This window comes from Rhipicephalus microplus, chromosome 4 (genome assembly GCF_043290135.1).
Source record: "Rhipicephalus microplus isolate Deutch F79 chromosome 4, USDA_Rmic, whole genome shotgun sequence".
In the NCBI taxonomy this organism is placed as follows: Eukaryota; Metazoa; Arthropoda; class Arachnida; order Ixodida; family Ixodidae; genus Rhipicephalus; species Rhipicephalus microplus.
The window spans coordinates 163947903-163964356 of NC_134703.1; the positions used below are offsets into that span (position 1 = coordinate 163947903).

The 16454-nt window shown below is 47.3% G+C and overlaps 1 protein-coding gene across 1 annotated transcript in view; it reads left to right on the top strand.

The window, feature by feature from the left end:
* LOC142814057 (uncharacterized) overlaps positions 1-16454 on the top strand; it is a 37468-nt gene that overhangs the window by 12083 nt on the left and 8931 nt on the right. The window contains exon 3 of the mRNA XM_075892001.1: positions 13041-13089. Within this exon, the coding sequence (XP_075748116.1) occupies positions 13041-13089 (49 nt within the window). The remainder of the gene's footprint in view (positions 1-13040; positions 13090-16454) is intronic.

Sequence of the window (16454 nt, forward strand, 5' to 3'; positions counted from 1 at the left end):
TCTGCTCCATTTTCATCCTCGAAGAGCGCAGTGGAGGCCACCATCGACAAGATGATCGCTTCAAACCTTCTTCCAGCACAGACAGCTGACATCCGGCACCTGCTGAAATGCTACCGCGACATATTTGATTTTGATGACCACCCTTTGGGTCAGACATCCTTTGTAACTCATAGGATTAACACAGGAGATGCCAGCCCCATTCGACGACGTCCTTATCGCGTGTCTAATGCTGAGCGACAAGTTATCCAGCACGATGTTGAAGAAATGCTCACAAAAGACGTAATCGAACCTTTCTACAGTCCATGGGCATCACCGGTCGTGCTAGTCAAAAAGAATGATGGCAGCTGGCGCTTCTGCGTAGACTACCGTCACTTAAACAAAGTAAAACGTAAAGACGTGTATCCACTGCCGCGGATTGACGATGCTCTCGACTGCCTACTTGGTTCTGCCAACTTTTCATCTATCGACTTGCGATCAGGCTACTGGCAGATTTCTGTCGATCATCGAGACCATGAGAAAACCGCATTCATCACACCGGATGGACTTTTCCAGTTCAAGGTTATGCCATTCGGATTGTGTAATGCGCCAGCTACATTTGAAAGGATGATGGACTCTCTCCTGCGTGGATACAAATGGACCACGTGCCTGTGCTATCTCGATGACGTCATCGTATTTTCACCTACATTCGAAAGCCACCTTAGCCGCCTAACGGCTGTTCTTGATTTTTTCCGGAAAGCAGGACTTCAGCTCAACTCTTCCAAATGTCGCTTTGGCCTTCGGAAAATCACTGTGCTGGGCCACCTTGTCAGTGCCCAAGGCGTGCAACCTGATCCTGACAAAATTCGAGTTGTCAAAGATTTTCCCATACCACGTTCCGCAAAAGATGTGCGGAGTTTTATCAGCTTTTGTTCTTACTTTCAACATTTCGTGAAGAATTTTGCTGGCATTGCCCGACCACTTACGGAGCTACTGAAGAAGGACATGCCTTTTTATTGGGGTACCGATCAAGGGACTGCCTTCAGCACCCTTACAACATTACTTACTTCCCCACCCATCTTGGCCCATTTCGACCAGTCAGCCCATGCTGAAGTTCGTACCGATGCCAGCGGACATGGAATTGGTGCTGTTCTCGCCCAGTGGCAACGAGGACAGGATCGCGTCATTGCTTATGCCACTCGCCTCCTTTCTCCTTCGGAGAGCAAGTTTTCTATAACAGAGCGTGAGTGCCTCGCACTAGTCTGGGCAGTTGGAAAATATTGACCATACTTGTATGGCCTCACCTTTTCGGTAATTACAGATCACCATGCCTTGTGCTGGCTGTCGTCCCTTAAAGATCCAACAGGACGACTTGGCCGTTGAGCCTTGAAACTACAAGAATACAGCTTCGACGTGGCATACAAATCTGGCGGAATGCATCAGGATGCCGACTGTCTATCCCGTCACCCCACGGACCCACCTAACCTTTCAGCACATGATTCTGACCCTTGTGTCTTCGCCATGTCGGTTTTCACTGACATACGCAAGGAGCAGCTCAGCGATGTCCACTTGTGGTCTATCATGCAGAATCTACGCTTGCCCCATGTAGACCCGTCGCTACACTTGTTCGTTCTACGCGATGGCATTCTTTACCGACGCAACACAAGCGCAGAAGGACCAGAGCTACTACTCTTAGTTCCTGCGACACTCCGTTCCGCTGTACTTGAACAGCTTCACGACGCCCCAACCGCGGGACATCTCGGGGTCACGCGCACGTACGATCGCGTGCGACGTAGATTCTTCTGGCCAGGTCTTTACCCTTCTCGTGTTCGACCGTGCTCGTGTTGTTGTTGCTGCTGTTTTTCCAACTTGGCTGCAGCTGCCTCTGACTCTCCCTGTATATTTTGTAAATATATTGTCGCAGTACAACGCGAACAAAGCACAAGTACGCCTTGAGGCAGCGAAAGCAGCGTGTTCTCAACAGCTGAGCCACAAGATCTTCTTCGTTCTCGCGTCAAGCCAGAGGCCCACTACCTGGTGTCCGCTAAATCCCCCATCATCGTTTTTGTCCACATGTAGACACGGGTCATTTGCCTCCCTCTCAAAGAGCATCGACCCGATGCGAAGTCAATAATGCAGTTTTTGTTAAAAGATAAGTCTCACGCAATCACTCGCTGACGTAATGCTTCATGCGCACTGCGTGAACGAGTTCAGGATGGTGCTGGCGACGATTGGTACTACACGAATTGTCGGGAACAACTTCGTAAGTGACGTCACTCAGTTGTCGCAGCACTCGGTATGGCCCAAAGTATCTTCTTAAGAGCTTTTCTGATAGTCCTCGTTTCCGTACGGGTGTCCAAATCCATACTTTGTCGCCAGTTCGATAGACAACTGCTCTGCGGTGAGCATTGTAGCGGCCTGCATCGTACTCTTGCTGCTGGCGGATCCGTAAACGTGCCAGTTGTCTAGCTTCTTCCGCGCGTTCCGTAAACGTGTTGGCGTCTGGGTCGATGTCGTCACTTTCGTGCAGCAGCATCGCATCTAACCTAGTTCGTACTTCTCGTCCATGAACGAGGCTGAACGGGGTCATGCGGGTCGTTTCTTGCTTGGCCGTGTTGTACGCAAACGTTATGTATGGCAAGATTTCATCCCAATTTTTGTGTTCAATGTCTACGTACATCGAAAGCATGTCTTCAATGGTTTTGTTCAGACGCTCCGTCAGCCCGTTTTTTTGTGGGTGGTAGGATGTGGTCTTACGATGCGTTGTTCCACTCAGCATCAGGACGTGATCCAAGAGAGCTGCCGTAAATGTGGTTCCTCTGTCTGTGATCACGACGGTTGGTGCACCATGCCTCAGTACAATATTTTCGATGAAAAATCTTGCCACCTCCACTGCTGTACCTTTCTGAATAGCTTTTGTCTCGGCATAACGGGTCAGATAATCCGTCGCGACGATAACCCATCGGTTTCCTGCAGCGGAAATAGGAAGTGGGCCCAAAATGTTCATGCCTATCTGGTAGAATGAAGCTGTTGGGACCTGCACGGGTTGCAGTAGGCCAGCTGGTTTAGTCGGTGGTGACTTGCGTCGCTGGCAGTCGAGACAGGTACGAACGTGGTGCTTCACGGCTGTGGTTAGTCTCGGCCAGTAATACCTTTGCTGTACTCTGGCCAACGTTTTCATGTAACCCAAATGGCCAGAGGTCACCTCGTTGTGGCATGCTTTGAGTATTTCGCTACGAAGGGCTGCTGGTATGACGAGCAGATAGGCGGATCCTGTCGACGAAAAGTTTCTTTTGTAAAGTACTCCGCCCCGTAAACAAAACGATGACGATACTCTTGCGAAAACTCTTGGCGCCTTCTGAGATCTGCCTTCCAAGTAGTTAATTAAGCCAAGCAACTCAGTGTCGTCACGTTGTTGCTGCGCAATGGCGGTCGTGTTGAGGACACCGAGAAATGCCGTTTCCTCCTCCTCGGGTAGGGTTGCCGACTCAATGGGTGAACGGGACAGACAGTCAGCGTCCATATGTCGCTTGCCTGACTTGTGCACGACCGTCATGTCCAACTCTTGCAGTTTTAGGCTCCAACGCGCTAATCGGCCGGTGGGATCTTTTAGATTAGTTAACCAGCAAAGGGAGTGATGGTCACTAATAACTGTGAAGTCTCGGCCATACAAGTACGGGCGAAATTTCATTACTGCCCATACTACGGCGAGGAATTCTTTCTCTGTTGTTGAATAGTTGGCCTCTGCGCGTGTTAGCGTTCGGCTTGCGTAGGCGATCACTCTTTCTGTGTCCTCTTGCCGTTGCACAAGCACAGCCCCAAGACCTATATTGCTAGCGTCTGCGTGAAGCATCGTTGGGGCTTCTTCGTCGAAGTGGGCGAGCACAGGGGGCGTTTGGAGACGTTGACGCAGGTCATTAAAGGCAGCTTCCTGTTCTTCTTTCCACTCAAAGGCAACATCAACTCTTGTGAGACGAGTTAGTGGTGACGCGATGCGGCCGAAGTCTGCGATAAACCGCCGATAATAGGCACAAAGGCCTAGGAAGCGTCTGACAGCCTTCTTATTGGAGGGTACTGGGAACTGTGGGACGGCGGCAATTTTTCCAGGATCGGGCCGGACGCCTGCGTTGCTGACGACGTGACCGAGAAACTGAAGTTTGTGAAAACAGAAATAGCACTTTTCTGGTTTCAATGTTAGGCCCGCTAACCGTATGGCACGTAAAAAAACTTCCAGCCTTTTGAGATGCTCGTCAAAAGTGGTCGAAAACACTATAACGTCGTCCAGATAGACTAGACACGTCTTCCACTTCAATCCCGAAAGTACCGTGTCCATAAGCCTTTGAAAAGTTGCGGGCGCGGAGCACAAACCGAAAGGCAAGACTTTAAATTCGTATAAACCATCTGGGGTCACAAAAGCGGTTTTGTCTCGGTCTCTTGGGTGTACCTCGATCTGCCAGTAACCACTCCTCAGGTCCATGGGAGAAAAGTAGCGAGCGTGCCGAAGTCTGTTAAGGGAGTCATCAATACGTGGGAGCGGGTACACATCTTTCTTGGTCACCCGATTCAGCTTCCTGTAGTCCACGGAAAAACGCAGGGTGCCGTCCTTTTTCTTCACTAGCACTACAGGCGATGCCCAGGGGCTCTGCGACGGCTGAATGACGTCATCAGCAAGCATTTTCGCGACTTGTTGTTGTATGGCTTCGCGTTCTTTTGAAGCTACGCGATAAGTGTTCTGGTGGATAGGTCTCACCGTGTCCTCGGTAATTATTCGGTGCTTTGTCAAAGGTGTTCGACCAACTCGTGATGTCGTTGAAAAGCAGTCGCGGAATTCGGCTAGCAGCTGAAGAAGTCTCTGTCGCTCGTCCTTTGACAGAGTGGTGCCAACATCGAGAATGGGTTCTGGTTCTTGCTAAGGCTCTTCGTCCTACACCGACAAACATAAACTACCTCGCATTTCTACAATATTGTCGTACGAAGCGATAGCTGTGCCCTTCGGAAGGTGCCGGCGCTCAGCACTAAAGTTCGTCAGAAGCAAATTCGTGCGTCCACCAGTGAGACGGACGATACCTCGTGCGACCAAAATGCCATGACTAAATAGCAGCGAGCCAATTTGGTTAGCAATGCCTTCGCCATCAAACGCTTCGTCGCCTTCTACTGAAACAAGAGTACATGACCGGGGCGGGACGACCACATCATCATCAATTATACGTAAAGTGTTGGTTATTGCGTCTGAACACTCAACTAAACCAGGGCTGTTGCCGAATGTAATTGAACGGTCCGGGATGTTGATGATGGCACCATATTCTCTTAAGAAGTCCATCCCTATGATCAAGTCCTTGCAACACGAGGTGAGGATGACGAACGTCGCCACGAAAGAAGAGCCACCGATGTCGAGTCTTGCTGTACACCTTCCGACAGGCATCAACAGCTGGCCGCCTGCTGTCCTCAGGTGAGGTCCCGTCCAGGTAGTCTTCACTTTTTTGAGGCGTACGGCAAGGTTTTCACTAATGATAGAAAAGTCGGCGCCGGTGTCAACTAAGGCTGTTACTTGCTGTCCGTCTACCGAAACGGTAAAATCTGTGGTCACAGTTTCGTCAGTGTTACAACTTCTCGGCTTTACGGCGTCCAGTGGTACAAGTAACGGGGGCTTTTTTTCGTCGCCTTGACGGCCTGCAACCTCACCCCCGGAGGTCGCCGCCTTCAGTTTCCCCGGCGTGGACTTGGTGACCTCCTTCCACTGACGTCGGCTGTAGTTCGGTGGCGCGACGAAGGCGAATATGCCGGAGACGGAGAGCATGGTTTACGTCCCAAACCTGGCTGGTAATCAGGCACACTGTCGTCATTATTGGCACGGCGGTTGTCAAAATGGGACTGAGACAAGGGGGAGTCCTTGAGAATGAGTGCCCCGGCGTGGTGCGTAGCCGTCGTTGGCGCGTCGATCGTCAGACCATTGCCGAAGAGGTCGAAATATATCTACGCGGTGCCAGCAATGGCGGAAAATGTGGCCCACACCTCCGCAGGTAAAACAAAGCGGGCGCCTATCTACAGTGCGCCAGGCGTCTGTTTTACGAAGCTGTGGACGCCGCAATGGCTCGTAATGTGGCAAATGCCGTGTCTCGTTGGGAGACGGCTCTTGGTACGACAGCATTTTGTACGGCGGTACGACGGCAGGTCGTCGCGGTGTCTGTTCTTGTGGCGACCAAAGAACGGCTGCCGATGATGGCTGGCGGTACGACGGCGCAACGGGCGGCGGGCGGCGAAGCGCGGCTGCGTAGCTCATAGGTCGCTGATCGTCAGTAGGATCAGCTGTTGAAAACGCTTGGCGTATTTCTTCGCGGACGACTTCAGCGACAGTCGTTGTGGGTGGTTCCGTGACCAGATTCCGGAACTTCAGCAGCTCTTCGCGAACAATCTCTCTTATCAAATCGCGCAACGAGCTTTGATGGTCAGATGCCGTAGCGGCGACTTGCATGTGGGCGCTGCTGGACAAGCGATCGTATTGTCGGCATCGTAGGTGAAGCGCCCGTTCGATAGCCGTAGCTTCTTTGATGAAGTCTGTCACGGTGCTTGGCGGGTTCCGCAAAAGTCCGGCGAACAGTTGCTCTTTAACGCCGCGCATGAGGTTTGGTTTGGTTTGGAAAAACTTTATTGACAAGTCCGAAGGCGTGCGCCCTAGCACACGGCGGGCCGCTCCCACGATGGGACAGTAAGGCCGAGCCCTAGCGCCGCATCGTGGGCCCTCTGGACAGCCCAAAGTTGCGATGTTATGTCTGGGCTCCGGAGAGCGGAGTCCCACTTTCTGGACGATGCTGTATCGGTGCCACGTACCGAAGGGCACTCCCAGAGCATGTGGTGTAAGGTGGCTAAACCGCCACATTTTGTACACGAGTTGGTTAAATAAACATCAGGATAAAGCTTGTGAAGAAAGGCAGGGTTAGGGTACGTTTCTGTTTGAAGTAATCGCAATGTAAGCGCCTGCGCTCTATTTAGCTTCGCATGTGGAGGTGGAAAGATTCTCCTATCCATAGCGAAATGTTGGGTTATTTCATTATATGTAGTTGGCGGATCCCTGTTTACGAAATCTCCAGTTCGACCCAAAGGTCCTCCATGGCCGCGGACAGCTAACCCTCGCGCCCTGGAGTGGGCCAACTCATTGAGATTTATGATCCCTCCGTCCATGTTTCCCATATGAGCTGGGAACCATGTAATGGTATGGGTTGTAAGCAACTTATCACCGAGTATATTTTTGGCCTCTTTGCACACAGCTCCAACACTGAAGGCACGAATGGCAGCTCTAGAATCGCTAAATATGTGTTCATTACGCTGATCTAAAAGAGCCAAGGCGATGGCAACCTGCTCAGCTGCATTGGCAGTTCTGGCGCATACCGACGCCGCATTAATTGTAATGCCTTTGTGGTTGATTGCCACTACCGTGAATCGGTCTCTCTGGCCATCATATTGCGCCGCGTCCACGAAACAGGCCCCCCCGTCAAGATCCGCAACTTGGCGAAGAAGGGCCCGAGCGCGCGCTCTCCTCCTTCCAACATTACGTTGGGGATGCATGTTCCGCGGGGCAGGCGAGACAATGATGTTTTCCTTCTGATCCCTCGTCAACCCTTGGTACAGAGCCTCAATCTGAGCTGGTGGAATACCCATTTCTGCGAGAATCATCCTCCCCGCTTTTGAGCCAGACAGCCTAATTACCTGTGTTCTTTCTTGTGCTTCCGCAATTTCCTCCAATGTATTGCAAAAGTTGCGCATGAGGTAGCGCAACTTTTTGTCGTCGGTCATGTGCGGGTCAGCTTTACGGAAGAGACGGGCCATGTCCTCAGCGAACATTGCGACCATTTCATTGGGTTTCTGAAACCGTAGCTCGAGTAAATGCTGCGCACGTTCGCGCCGGTCGACATCGGCAAATGTGTCAATCATCCCTCTTTTAAAGTCGCTCCATGATGACAAACTGCCTTCTCTGTTCTCGTACCAAGTTTTAGCGCTGTCGTCGAGATAAAAATAGGCGCGGGAAAGCCTTTGTTCAAGGGACCACTGGTTGGTGTTAGCGACACGTTCATAGTGGTCAAGCCATTCTTCGACGTCTTCATGTGCTCCACCACCAAAGCGATCAGGCACCAGCGGTGAAAAAAAGGTTACCTGAGATGGGGTTGGCAAACTACTGTCTCGTAGTAACTGTTGTGGATTGGCGGTGGCCATTGGTAGATCTGAGCGGTGCTTTGTAGAGTGTTCCTGTGAGAGAGTGAACTCTGGAAAGAGGCCTCGCAAGCGACGGCCGAAGCGATGCACGGGAGTGTTCACAAGTGCTTCTGGGCTCGATGAACGGCTCCCCGTGGGAGTGTGGAGCATCAGGCGGGGTCGCGGGCCAGCACCTCCACCAGTGTCGCAGTACAACGCGAACAAAGCACAAGTACGCCTTGAGGCAGCAAAAGCAGCGTGTTCTCAACAGCTGAGCCACAAGATCTTCTTCGTTCTCGCGTCAAGCCAGAGGCCCACTACCTGGTGTCCGCTAAATCCCCCCATCATCGTTTTTGTCCACATGTAGACACGGGTCAATATTTGCTTCATTCATTCTCTAAACCCCGTGACAATATGATGCGCTCGCAGCCGGTTTACTAGCTCCACATAAACAAAATTTGGTGTTACGAGACGTGAATTGATGACAAAGGTAAACGACACATCCAAACATGATAATCATGACACGGAAGTCATGTACGGCATCATTTATATCCACCTCCTAACTTTGTGCGGATTTTCAAGTCACATATCGACATTTCTCATTCGCGCTTCGCATATCATCGATTGCTGCTGTACGTGGGATCTCCCAATTTCTTATCACCTGTCCGTGCACGCGCTTCTCCTGAAATTCCGACAGCGTGTGCAACGAAATTGAAACAATTGAACATTTCTTTTTATTCTGTCATCGTTATTCATATCAGAGAAAAAGATTTTTAGTAGCCCCATTTCAAAAGCTAGGAATACAAGTAAATTTACCAGTAATTTTATCACTTGGCGGAACTTCATTTGGTTACTGCCACAGGGATGTTCTCCACTGTGTTTGAATACACCTACGCAACTAAAAGATTACCATGCTAGTGAACCACTACCTTTTCAGATCTTTAGTTTATAATTCGTAGTTATGTCTTTCAAAAACAAAAGATGGTTTGACCGCTTGCTCAGCACACATTTTGTTTTTTGGTAGTATTATTTTAAGCTACTTTTTCACATTGGTTTCATTTTCAGTTTAGTTTCAATTAAGTATCCTGCCGCCCGGTTCTTGGCCCATCCCCCTTTGTGGGTAAGCGCCATCCATCAGAGGTTATCAGCATCAGCCTCAGCGTGTCGCAGCGTTCGTGTGCGACGCGGACCGCGTGTCGCTGTCACGTCGCTGCGTGTTCCTTGCAGTGAACTTGGGAGAGTTCGCGCGTGCTCTTGTGGGACGCAGACAGCGTTTTCGTCGACGAACACCGCTTCAGAGAGCTCAGGTGATGGGCGTCTTTTGCAATGTCATTCCCCTGTCATGACAGGGTGCACTTCGGCACTCAGTGGAACGACAAACAAAAGAAAGAAGACGTTTCAGGTTTGTAAACATCGCCCAACTTAGTCGACCATCCTAGTCGTGATGACTGGTTTCATCGTAACCAATGAAACGCAGGGGTGTAAGACTTTTTGGTACAGTCAGCTGGTTCATAAAATGGTGTCGCCTGAGCTCGGGAATATCCCGAGTTTCACGAACTCGGGCGAAACTCGGCCGATACTGCATAGCGCTCCTTATTTCGAGCTAGCAGCTGACTGATAATCTCGCGTATACTAACTGAAGATACCAAGACTGGCAGAACGAGACCCTCGCTATAAATGAAGAAAAGAAGTGTACGTTTAAGAGCTCATTGTCTGTGTTAGAAATCACCTTCGTGGCTACTGGCAACGCTGACTACCGTTTCACATTGACTGCATATACATTTCCCATAATGTGGACGCGGGAAAGCCAGAGTGGTTACTTAGTTGGTAGAGCATCGAACGTGCTAATCGGAAGTCGCAGGCTCAATTCCTGCCCATGGCAAGTTATCTGGTCGCCATCTTTTCATTCTTCACACATACATTACAAATATATCTCATAACTTCCCCTAACTTTCTTTGGGCCGACTGTCTTTTAAGCACATTAGAAGTGTACACTACCCATAAAAAAACTCCCAAGCATTTCCCCGAGGGTGAACATGGTTAAGTTCGAATACACGGGGTGATGCTATGAGGAAAAGTGAAGTTAAAATACGTTGGCATTCGCCAGTGAGTTAACGTAAACTCCCCCTTGTGATCACATTGCAATTCCCAGGAACCATTAGACCCTCTCGGGAAGTCTTGGTGAGTTTACGCGTATATCTGAGAGTAAATTGGACTATAATGATATATCCGTGGCCCGCTTCGCCCGCTTGCGCTCGGCATCACGGGCCCTTCGCCACGCTGCCTTGTCTTCAACCGGCGCGACATCTTCAACGACGCGACATCTTCAACGACGCGTGCAATGCTCGCATTCGATTGTTTTGTACATTGTACGATTGTATGATTGCGCTTTGTACATTGTGCTTTGTACGATTGCTTTGTACGAATTCGATTGCTTTGTTGGAGGTATCACAGTCGAGGTTGATGCCTGCGATGGATCTATACCTATGACGACTTGCCGATTTCGAGCGAGTCGTGCCTGTGCGGGCGCGCGCAGCCACAGAGCGGAGGGCGGAGTGCCTGCGATCACGTGGTGTGTGACGTCGCTGCGCCGTTGCTACAGTTGCTCCTCTCCGCTCGTTGCGCCGTTGCTAGAGGAGAGGAGGAGGCACACCGTGGACGGCGGATTCAGGGTCGCTTATAAAGTGCATTCGCTCTTAAAGAAAAAAAGCGAACCCTTAAACGTTCTCTTCAATCCTTCATTCAGAGCTAGGATCTCTATCTGGCAGACTTGGTGCCTTGAGGTAGAGCACAAAGGATAATTGGTCAGCTGCCAGCTTATAATAGGAGCATGCGCTACGTGACACCAAACAGGCAAAAAAAGTGTTGCACACTCACCTAATGCCTACTGGCGGCGCTGACTGATGCTCCCACGTTTAATGCACCTACATACCCCATAAAACAGGCGGGAGATAGCCGCCACGTAGCTCAATTAGTAGAGAATCGGGTGCCTTATTTGACGGTCACAGGCTCAGTCCCTGCCCACGGCATGTCATTCTTTCGCCTATTTTTTTTCTTTTCATTCGCATAGCTGCATTTTTACTGACACTACCTATACTCACCTTGGCATGATTGTCTGTTATATTTCATTAATATTGTGTCTCACTAACAAAACGAGTCCTTGAGCGTAGACTTCTTTCCTCGCGAGTGCAAGTGGTCTAATTAACGTATAGAGTGTAGTGTGATAATTTTATGCACATATGCACTTCAAAAAAAAAACAAAAAAACGTTTGCGGACCTGGTGTTCAGTGTAATTGCTTAATAAGAATACATGATGATAATAAATGTTGTGAGCAGCACTTGCTAATTTGTGATTATATACTTGGTACCATTATGATAACCATGTGTCTTTAAAAATGGAGAAGAATTTACAGCCGCATCTTCATGTTTACATAAACCGCAGCCACCAATAATAATAATTGCTCTAAATTTTATACGCATTTACCGCTTAGATGCCTCGTCATGACAACGTCAAATTTAAATGTGAGTCAAGAGGAAGTTTGCAGTTCTAATTAGGCAATTTCCCCAAAAGTTTATTGATAGAAGTGATTTGCCAGAAATATCCGAGAATTGTACACTACAAAACAGAGGAGAATGGACTCTTCAGAGAGCTTTTCAAGACATGCTGAATACAAAAATCTTAGATTTTGTAATGCTGTAAGCCTAATTCTGAGAAGCCTCAGGTTTTTTTTGGAACATTACCGTGTTTCATAGACTAAAATTCGCACATGAGCTATGTCTTCACACTGCCTACGCCAAATACATAGAAACCTTCGCGAATGTTTCAGAACGTTATTTCAAGGTGATGCACACGATGCCACTTGTTGAGTTGATTCTAGAACCTACAGAAGCACCAGTTATAAAGTTGAAATGTAGCTTGCCACCACTAGTACCCCCTAATGCGACGATAATCTGTCGACGATAGTCTCATGTCGACGATAAACTGTGGACGATAATCTCATGTATGAGATTATCGTCGACAGTTCACCATACATGCGGCTCCTTGCGCTTTGGCAGCATTTTGTTGTGTTGAACAGGTGTTTGTCTAAGGAGGAAGTCAGTCCTTAACGTTTTTTGACTGCTGCACTCCTGAGTCACAAAATGACATTGTTGCTTGAAATTGTCCCCAAAATATAATTTATATGCTCCTCTAATGTATTTTGAAATGTTCGTGAGGAAGAAACACCTGTTCAGAGGTGCGCGCTTGACCGGTCTCCAGTGGCTTTAAATCAATGAACTTTAGATAATTCAACGCCTTGCTCGACTGGTACATAATAATATTATGTTAGATTTAACGTCTAACACCACCATATGATTATGAAAGACGGCGTAGAAAAGGGTTCCAGAAATTTTTACCCCCTGGGGTACTTTAACGTGCGCCCCAATCAGAACGCACGAGCCTACAGTAAAATTGCCTTCATTGAAAATGCAGCTGCCGCAGCCGGTATTCAATCCAATGACCGCCAGGTCAACAGCCGAGGGCCTCAGCCACAAGACTACCATGACAGGGAGACTGATTAAATCATTTTTGAATGCAAATACCACAATAAAACCTGCTCAAAGCACCACTGCAACAGCCAGAAAACGAGAAGACGCAAAATAATCGAATAGGTACAGATGTAGTTCTCACCAGCAAATTAAGAATGCGTTAGGACTACAGGACTATGCAATGTAGAACTGCGCTGAAGCAAAGGCTAACAGATGAGGTAAACGAGCACTGTCCTCTGTTCTCGTTCGTCGACATATCACATTTTATTGCAATGTATACTTATAATATTAAACCTCGTAACGAGTGGACTGTTCTATATTCTTATAATTTTTATTTCGCTTCTTCACAGCAGGCGTTCCTCCAACAAAGGACAAACTTGACACAAAGTACTGCGTACGGTAAGTCCCAACATTTGCATGCACGTTGTCGATTCTATGCGATTTATCGTGGCTCTGGCTGGATATAGAAACTGTGGTTTACTCATTGTTGCTTGTTTGCTTCATCTCTGCTTTAGTAACAGAGCCCTCTCTAATGAATCATTGTCATCTTTCGTACGATGGGTCAGCAGAGTGCGTCAGGATACAAACGGGAGTCAAACATATCATAGTTGAAGTCAAGAGTAAATGAACATGGGTCAAGAAAGTAGCGCCTATTTAGGCAGTATAACCACGAGCCATAAGGGTAACTGACTAGATTCTAAGACAGCACAAACGTGTGAGGAAGAGATAGAAAATTAGGTAGGCACATGAGATAAGCAAGTTTACAGGTACGATGTGAAAGCCGAAAGCGCAAGACCAGGTCTATTTGTGTAACATGTGAGAGGCCTATGCCTTGCAGGGAGCACAGCCATACAGTTTCCTAAATACACTATATAGATCAAACCCTGACGCTAGTGTCTAGGGGAGCTGCAACGCCCGGTGATTCAGCGAGCATGGGACAGATCGGTAGTAGATGGATTTGTCCAATCTCTGTTCTTCTAGCTACGCGTGTATTCGTGAGGCTTGGAGCTGTTCTTTCATGAAACGAAAATCAGCAAATTTTCAGCGGTTCCACTTCCCCAATTTTTTTAGGCTTTTCACTTCAAATCAGGACACGAACTTTAAGGGGTTTGTTTTTTCCTTTGAAACGAAACCAAAAAGCCACAAGTGCGATTCGCCGTCCGCAAGTAGGAGGGCTAGGAAAATCTGTGTACTACCCATCATTCTCGATGTCGCTGAACGATCGCACTGCTGGAGTCCCCTCTAGTTAATTTTCGGAAACTGATATGGGCGTAGTTACAATGATTATGATGACGATGATGATCTATCAAACAGCGAGCATCTCTAAAAGACAAACGTTTCCGTTAAAGTACAGAAAGACGGCAAACAAAATAAGAGAAATTCAATCGGTTTCAAACCATATAGGCAAAGGAAACGCTGGAATTTAATTCAATAAAATTGAATAGTTGAAGGCCCATGTTTTAGCCGGTAAGTGTTGTCCTGCTGTGCAGTATTAGAGAGTTTGGTTAAGCAACTTGGTGCACATCAACTGCAGACGTGCCTAGAATTGCCCAATAAAACAACAATGAAGATAAAGACAACAGACAGGACGCCGCGGTAAGCTTCTCCTGTGTAATTTCTGTCTTCTTCTGCTTCCTGCTATTCAGCTCAAGACATGGAGGACAGCCGTTATTTTTGTCCACGCAGCTACGTGTGTATGGCTGTGTGATGTGCCGGGTGCTGCTCAGCAGCTATAGCAGTAAGACTTAGTTTTAGAAGAAGTAGTAAGACAGTTTTGTTTGCATAATTATGAAAAACTGCACACATTGTACTTACTGTGATACTTCGATATGTAAATGAATTCCATTGCATGTGGGCATAGTGAGTACTGAGGCGGTGGAAGGCTTGCTAGGAATGACCTATAACGTAATCAAGTAGAATAGTCACTTAGATATCCACAACGGCGTTTGAGAGAAACTGTCATCAAGCTTATTGCTCGTTGATTCTTCACCAGTTAGGCTGAGCGAATCATTGAAAAGTTTCAATAAGAGATGAAATAGTGACACGTTAGATTCGGAATTCGAATGCAACAATACATAATAAAAAGTATTGAAAGCACCGAGCATTTTTGGAGTAGTTATTCAATGTTCAGCACCGACCACATAACCGCAAAACAGCGAAGCTTCGTAACAGGTCACACTTCCTCTTTTAATTCCACTTACGTTTGCTACAGAGACCATGTTGTGATGACAGTTTTATTTCTGCCAATACATTTTTAGCTGTGTACGTGGTGTGTAGTGTTTTTTTTTGTCTTTGTCTTGCAAATTTATTTAAAATGAGGAAATAATGTCTGAGATTGAAAATGTTAATGAATGGTGTGTCTGAATCTATACAGTTACAACTTATTACGAAGGCTCTAGCTCCTGCTGTATGGAAGGTTACTGTAATCTTGGTAATTGTAATATTTTCAGTATAATAAAACTAACTCTAAGTGACTTTGGTGAAAAATTGTGACTAGTTGTTAGAAGTAAAATTTATAGTTGCGATACTGTATTGAGAATGATCTCTTATTATTCGAAAATTATTCGAACGATATAGGGTGATTGTTCGTATTACATTCAATGCCATCGCTATTCGACTTCACTCCAAGACTCCTTGTTCGCACATCCCTATCCACCAGCCATGCGCGATAAAAGTAATAACCAGGCCAAATGCATCACCTAGACGAACGAGCATGCTTCTACAAGACCAAAGTTGCTGCGATGCCATTTTGTCCAAAGGTGGTACTGATCATCGTTTTTTTTTTTAATTAGAACGGTCCTTATAAAGATCGAAAGTGTTTTTTAGAGGGAGTACCTCATTTGGCACATTATATGACACAGTGAAGAATGTGGTGCTTCCGAATGGTCATTGGGCATTCAGAAAAGAGGTCTATCGAGTACCGTATAAATTTTAAACGCTGCATATTTCGTATGCAAGTGGTGAGGAGTCGCACTATACTGGATTGTTGTGGGGCGAAGTGGGAAACAAGCGAGAAGTCGTCCTATAATTGAGAGAAATTATGGGTCAACAGCTTGTCATTTGCTCCACTGAGTCTTACTCTGTATTTTTTAATGATTTCTTTTTTTGCAAAGTAATTTTTAAATTAAGAAAGCAGACTATGTGATTCACTGCATATCTCGTAAGACTGCACATCCACCTGCAGCCCCCTGCTGATATAATAGCCCCTCAAGCTTGACTTGTGTCTGTATGACAAAATGTCCTAGTTAAAGGAACCCACGCCTGCTGGATAGCACCAAAGTAACATCGCTTCTTTTCACTTTTAACAAGATAGGTAACAAATATTCAGCCATTTAAAAAGAGCTCTAAGAAAAGCGTCAAGGCGATAACTGCAGCTGATCGCGCCAAAGCACGGACACAACAATCCATTGCTTTTTAAGTGCTGATAAAAGCGTTTTTTGTTCCTGGGTCGTGGCAACATGAACAAGCACTAGCGGATATATATAGGTCGGCTGAAGAGAGACACCATAATATATCTAATGCACTGGGTGAGTGGCATCACACGATACAGATTTGATATGTCGCGGAAGCCTGAAATACATGTTCAAAATAAACTAGTGTATGATTAGAAATAATCAAGAATGCAATCACCAAATCACTGTTCTAGCTTCTGTTGATCTCCCGTGAAACTTTCGCCTAATCTTCTGTCATGGCAGTCACTTCTTTCCCCTCTAATTGTGCATGCACCCCGGCGTCCTGTGAGGGTGCCGCGCCCATTGGGCCAT